This window comes from Numenius arquata, chromosome 9 (assembly GCF_964106895.1).
Source record: "Numenius arquata chromosome 9, bNumArq3.hap1.1, whole genome shotgun sequence".
NCBI classification, from domain to species: Eukaryota; Metazoa; Chordata; class Aves; order Charadriiformes; family Scolopacidae; genus Numenius; species Numenius arquata.
This window is the reverse complement of record NC_133584.1, coordinates 11,999,613-12,006,225: the sequence shown is the minus strand read 5'-3', so window position 1 is coordinate 12,006,225 and position 6,613 is coordinate 11,999,613. Positions and strand designations below refer to the sequence as shown.

Below are 6,613 nucleotides of genomic sequence, written 5' to 3'. Positions count from 1 at the left end.
AGGCAATTAACTAATTGCCTGTGTTATGAAGGTGCTTCAAGGCTGCCTCCTTTGTGTAGCATCAGGCTGGCATGTGTGGATCCTCCCACCATTCTCTCAGGAGCAGCCACTGCTGTGGAGGACATACCCCAGGGACAGGCCAGACCCACCCAGAGGTCTCAGGAGAACATGCCGCTGCCCTGGCATTGCCTTGGCCGTCAGACCCCAGCCAGCAGCTCCCAGACGTCAGTGTCACAGCTGGATGTTGGGCACCTCGTGACAGCCCGAAGCCGTGGCTGTGCTGGTCTGGGCTCCATCTTCTTCTCCCTGTGTGGAGTCATCTCCCACCCACCCTGGGGTTATCCAAGCCCAGTCACCAACACAAGACTCAGGTACAAATTTATCTTTATTCAGTGCCAGACGAGAGCCCCCCAGGCTGGAGGCGGCTTCACGGATCCCTTTGGCTTGTGGCCTTCAGGTTTCAGACCCTTTCACCCCATGCCAAGATGCCCTTTCCCCCTCTGCCTCCTCTGCTGCCGGCAGCTCCCCAGGGTCGGATGAGGAGGAGATGGTTGTACAGGGCGGACCAGCTCCCCGGCATCATTCTGCCCCTCGCCACCCACTTTGCTCCCCTCTGCTCACGCCTTGACCTGAGTGCCTGCGGGTGTGAAGCTGACGGGCTGGTAGCCCGGCTTGTCGTCCTGCTTGCGGTAATACATGCGGGTCACCACGGCCAGGATGAAGGTTTGTGGGATCAATAGCTGCATGTTCATCTCTGGAAGAGGAGAAGGGTCATTTGGAGCTGCCTTCATCAGCCGTGCCCGTTCCCTGGGGGACTCGGCTGGGAGCAGGCGATGCCGCTTCCCCATCTCCCGACTTACGCTGGGACCTGGCCTTGGAGGAGAAGGGCGGCGAACAGGCGATGTTGCCGTTGTTGGCCAGGATGCTGAAGATGGCGGGCTGCAGTGCCGTCAGGAGGAGGAGGATCTGCAACCACCAACACCCGAGATGGTGGGTGCTGTGCTGCTGCCAGGCTCCTGCCCTTAGCCTTCTCCACTCTCCCACAGCTAGACCTGGCTCTTGCCCACCAGCAGCTCCTGCCCCACCATTTCCTCACCTTTCATGCGGGAGGAGCCTCTCACCCAGGGGGGAGCCAGGCAGGACAGGGGCTCACCTGGAAGCAGGAGAACTTGGCCTGGATGTTCTGCTCAGTCAGGTGCAGCCGGGCCTGACGGAAAAGGATGCCCAGGGCCCACAGCCCAAAGAGGGTGGAGACACCAACCACGGTGTTGATCCAGAGGGCCACGCTCTCTGCCGAGATCTGGGGGGGGGGGACAACACACAGAGAAAACATGCCTGGGCTGATTAAACCTGCTGGGCAAGGTGAGGGCTGGTGGAGTTCCCTGTCCGGGACATCACCCTGCCCATCCCTGTGCCCTGGCACTCACGTCAGCAGGGTTATAGTTCCCATCGGTGAACAGGACCAGCCCCAGGAAGACAGCGAACACCCTGCAGAAGGCATACTGGAAAGTCCCCAGCAACATCAGTTGAAGCTTTCTCCTGGCACAGCGAGAGAGACCGGTAGCACCCTGAGGTCCCTGTGCCCCTGCCCAGGGACTTCTCTTCCACCCCAGCAGAAGCAGGGGGTGAAAGCCCTCCCCAGGGGCAGGGGGTTACCCCAACTATCCCTCACCTGCTCATGGTGATTCGGGGCAGGCAGGGGCAGCAGCAGCAGCAGGGCCCAGTGCTAACCACCATGGGCACGTCCTTCAGGGCACTGAGCACCGCCTCCTTCCCCCCGAAGCCCTCCACCATGACCAGCATCATGATGTAGAAGCAGATGGAGAAGTACCTGGAAAGGAGAAAGAGGAAGAGGAAGGCAGGTCAGGCCCTGTGGGCTCCCTGGTGCCCCTGCCCTGGTGTAGGGAATACTTACGCCGTGGTAGCCATCTCCACCACCATCATGGAGCGCGGGAACCACAGCCCGAAGCAGCTGACCACACACACAACCTGGGGGAGATGCAAACTTGGCACACTGCTGGCACCCCTTGGGTGGCCCTGGCCCCCTGGGGTGATGCCCCCCACCATCCCCACACCCCAGCTCACCGTAGGGGCCGAGCTGCTCCAGCGGAGGGTCTTCATCTTGATGGGGCAGCGGATCTTGCGGGTGAGGTAGAAAGCCTCTTCCACGAAGATTGCAACCGACAGCAGCGTCATGATGGTGGCAAGGCCCATGATGGTGAGTTGGGCCATGTCCAGATCTGCCATGGAGGCGTGAGAAGCCATCTCCATCCTGTCCTGTCCCCCCTGGGGCCACCACAGCAGGGAGCTGCCCCCCAACCCACCACTCCGCAGGTTTGGGAAGCCCCTTGCCACATCCTCGGCACGTCTGGCCATGCCAGAACTGGTGCTTCTGTTCCCATGTCCCATGTCACCTGCACCAGTGCTGGCCTTCCCTGGGGCACCTCCATCCCCGCAGGCAGGGCTACGGTGAGACCCTGGCAGCCCTCTGATGCCTCCCCGTTCCTTGGGGCTGCTCCCTGCCTGCACCCACCACAGCCACCCTCCCTCCATCATCCCTGTCCTGCTTCCACCAGTGGCAAGAGGAGGGTCCCCCCCACCCAGTCCCCCCACCTACGCTGCAGCAGCTGCCGGGAGGTGGGTGGCAGGGAGAAGCAGGCTGCTGGCACGCTGAAGTTCCTGATCAGCATCTCCACCAACGGGAGGGGGAACCTGCAGAGAAGAAGGGGAGCGCTGCATGGGGACGGCAGGGACATGGGGACACAGCCCTGCAGGGTCCCTGGTGTCCTTTGGCCGGCTCGCCTCACCCTCCAGTCACCTCCCTTCCTTTACAGAGGGAATAACCCGAAATCCTGATCCAAAAAGTTGGATTTGCCTGGCTACGAAGTGGCACAGGGGTCCCCAGCACCCACCTGGGGTCTTCTGCCAGCTCCATGGTGGGGTCCATCCTGCTCTGCTCCTCCCTGCCTCTGTCCCAGCGCCTGCGGGGCTGCTCGGCACTGGCTGCTTCGGCTCCCCTCGCCGGCCCACGGGGTCAGAGTCCCCAGGGCAGGGACCGCGGGGAGGCCGCCGCGCCTTGTTCCAGTTTAACCAGCAACTTCCAGCACTCCCCTCCCTCTCCCGCCGCTGTGGGCTCCCATTGGCGTGCCCCCTTGGCCGCCCGGTTATTGACCCCGGGGTGCCGGGGAGGGTGGCTGTCACCCATGCTGGCACGCATGTGTGGGGAGCAGGGCACCTGTGCTGGGGTGACGCTGCCTACGCACCCCCTTGGGCACCCCGGAGGTGGGCTTGTGGTGCCAGGGGTCCCCACGGTGCCACGTAGGGTCCAGGACTCTTCCTCGTGTTCCCCCCGGCAGCCGTGGCTGGGTGGGAGGTGATGCTGCGGGGCTGTGGGAAGCCTGCCAGATCCTGCATGGCTCTGCAGGCCATGTGAGGAGTTTGCAAGGGCTCAGCTCCCAGCAGCCCGGGGCTGAGCCCTGCTGAGAGCGGCTCCTATGACACTAGAGGGCAGGGCTGGCCCAGCGCTCAGCGCCATGGCCTCTTGGGACAGAAGCAGAGCCTGGGCATGGGGAGGGTGACGGTGGGCTGGAGGGGACACACCAAGTGGGGAGTTGGGGTGTTAGGCATGGGGAGCAGCATATCCTTGCCCTAGATGGATCCCAGCATCCTCATGGGTCCCAGAAGTGCCGACGGCTCTTGGTGTCCTCTCAGCACCACAAGGAAAGTGAGCACTGGTTTGTACTGGGCTCCCAGGGACTTTCAAGCCCCCACCCTTTGCCCCTCTGGCAATGGGTTCCTTCTGAAGCCAGAGTGGCACCAGCACCCCAAACAGGTCCCCAGCACCCTGCCATGGGAGCAGGATGCTGCAGTTGCCATGGGAATGGGATGGGAGGGCAAGGAGGGGGGAGGGAGGGGTGCTGTGGTTGCCACGGGAATGGAATGGGGGGATTTGTTGTGCTGTGGCTTCCATGGGAGCAGGATGCCCTACATCCCAAGGTTGGGGCCCTGCAGCTGCCTAGCCCACCACAGAGCTTCTCATCCCCCTTTGTTTCAGCACCCTCATCTACCTGAGCTCGCTGGTCTCCTTCCTGTAAGTTGCCCCAGAGCCATGGGCCAAGCCCCATTCTGGGGACGTAGGGCAGCAGAGCTGCTCTTTCACACCAGTGTCCCCAGCTCCACCACTGTCCTCTTCCTCCCGGCTCTCGCCAGCTTGGTCCTGCTCAGCTTAGTCAACCTGGAGCTCCTCCAGCTAGTTGGGGTGACAGGGTATCAGGGGCTGCTCTATGGTGGGGTGGTCCCAGGGGCCTGAGGGGACACAGTCTCCCCACGTGTCTCCTGCAGCAGTGGCCTGGGAGGACAGGCTGAAGCAGGGGCTCTGCAGCACAGTGAGTCGGTGCTGCTGGCACAGGTGTCACCATCACAGCTGGCCACACATCCTCTGCGGCCCCCACTGCGGCTCTTCTGTGGAGGTGGTGGACGTGGGGCACCCTGGGAGCTGGGGGAGCTCTGCATGTCTCTGAGATGCTACCCACCCCACAACATCCCTCCCCTCAGCCCCATTAACCAAGTCCTGTACCCCTATCCCTACACACTGTATACCCTTCCAACCCGTCCTGCCCTATAGACTGTGCCCCCACACCTACTGCACCCCCTAAACCCCATCTGTAGCTTGCGTGCTCAGCCCTACATGCTGCACCCATATGCACCCATCCCTATACATTACACCTTGCACACCCAGCCCTGCTCCCTGCAGCCCCTACACACCATACCCTACACCCAGCCCTATGTGTTGTCACACAGCTCTCCGTGTTGCACCCTACACCCCTGTCCACACTTCCTGCACGCTGCACATCCAGCCCTGTGCATCCAGACACCCCTTGCATGCCCTGTGCACACACACACACACGCTCACCCCCACCTTGCACAAGAAGACACCCTCCTTGCACACACAGCAGAGGGCAGCCCCATGGGGTGCATGGGACCTATAGGGGACTCCCCACCCAGCACCCCTGTGCCGCACCAGTTTTACCAGCATTGCCTACGGCTGAAGGAACACGTCAGCTCCCGCAACATCTGCTGCCTCTGCCTCTTCATGATGGTCACTGTGAGCTGTGTCATGGCAGCCCTGCTGTTCTGCTTAATCTACCTGGTGATCATCCCCCTGTGGACCATCGTCATAGTGCTGATGTGCATGTATCCTTGGCCGGGGGAGGCAGAGCCCTGCCCTGGCACGCAGGCTCACATGCTGCACCACCCAGGCTGTCGCATGCAGGAGCCTATTCCCCTGCCTACACGTGGCCCCAGGGCCAGCACCACCCACAGCTGCCCACTGTACTGGGGCATGCGGTAGTCCCCTTGGCCAACCCACCTGCATCTGTTTGTCCTTGACTCACTGCTCCAGCATCATGATGACCTTCCTCGCCAGTGTCTGCCTGAGCCTGATTCAACCCTGGATCCCCTGCATCTCCCAAGCACTGCATACTTCATGGTTGCAGGTATGGCTGCAGGGCACGGAGCATCTCGCCAGCCCGGCAGGGGGATGTAGGATGTGGCTGGACCCCAAGCCCAGATCAGGGGGGCAGCCCCACACATTGATGCTCTGCATGAGTTGGTCCCACCATGCACGCACACACGTGCACAGGGAGCTCCATCGCTGCGCACACTCCCCTCTTGGTGCCGGATGCACCGGTGACACCCAGCAGCACTGACCCCCCTCCACCTGCACCGAGCCCCCAGCCCCATCACCATGCCCAAGCCCACCCTCACCACATGGGGCCAGGACAAGTCCATCACACCGTCCTGCTGTGGGTGGCACACAGTGGGGCTAGGAGTCACCACCCCAGAGCTGCCCCGCGGTGACATGCAAGGCTCTGGTCCCTGCAGCCCATGGCCCTAAGCCCTCCCTGCACCAGCAGGACAGGACATGCCTGCGACTTGCTTGCTCTGACCTGCCCTGGAAGCTGGTGGAGATGGGTGTGGAGAGGGAAAGTGCAGTGGGATGGGGTAGCCCAGGGTACCCCCAACTTCTCCCGTTATTCCAGACCCTGTACCCACTTGGAGTGGGCATGGACCACACCAGGGTCCATGGCCACTCTTCTCCGCTGTCACCCTTCTCCACACAGGTTGCTACCATGGCCAAAATCTGGCAGGACAAGCAGGAGCCAATGGCAGGTGAGCATTCCCTGGTGGGTGCAGGACACAGGGGAGGGGGGGGCACGCAAGGCTCTGGGCAAGCTCCACCAGCTCTAACTTAGCCCCAGGCCCCTGGGATACTCCAGGGCAGAGCAGCACCAGGCACGGGGAGCCCCTTTCCTGCCCCAAACCCCTTCAGCAGAGAAGGAAAGTGGAGCACTGAGACAGGAGCTGTGGCACCTGGGGCATGGGGGTGGTTTGAAGGCTCACAGCCCCCTCAGCATGAGAGGGGTAGCTGTTTTGCCCGAGGAGCTGGTGAAGGGGCCAGCGACAACACTGGCAAATCCTCCCATTTGCTTAGTTAGCTTTTTTATTTAAAAAAAAAAAACCAACAACTGTTTGACCATTGAAATCCTGCCCAAAAAAAAAAGCCAAGCGGACCCTCTCGGCGTGCCTGTATCGCCCACGCTGCTGCTTTGTC

The 6,613-nt window shown here is 62.0% G+C and overlaps 1 protein-coding gene across 1 annotated transcript; it reads right to left on the bottom strand.

Moving 5' to 3' along the window:
• Positions 1-368: 368 nt before the first annotated feature.
• SLC51A (solute carrier family 51 member A) lies at positions 369-3,014 on the bottom strand. The gene is made up of 9 exons (XM_074153867.1): positions 2,913-3,014; positions 2,618-2,712; positions 2,086-2,240; positions 1,916-1,989; positions 1,673-1,831; positions 1,428-1,539; positions 1,154-1,300; positions 861-966; positions 369-754 (listed from the first exon to the last, which is right to left on the bottom strand). Exons 1-9 carry the CDS (start codon positions 2,945-2,947, stop codon positions 618-620), a joined length of 1,020 nt encoding a protein of 339 aa, XP_074009968.1. The 5' UTR covers positions 2,948-3,014; the 3' UTR covers positions 369-617.
• Between the last annotated feature and the right edge of the window lie 3,599 nt (positions 3,015-6,613).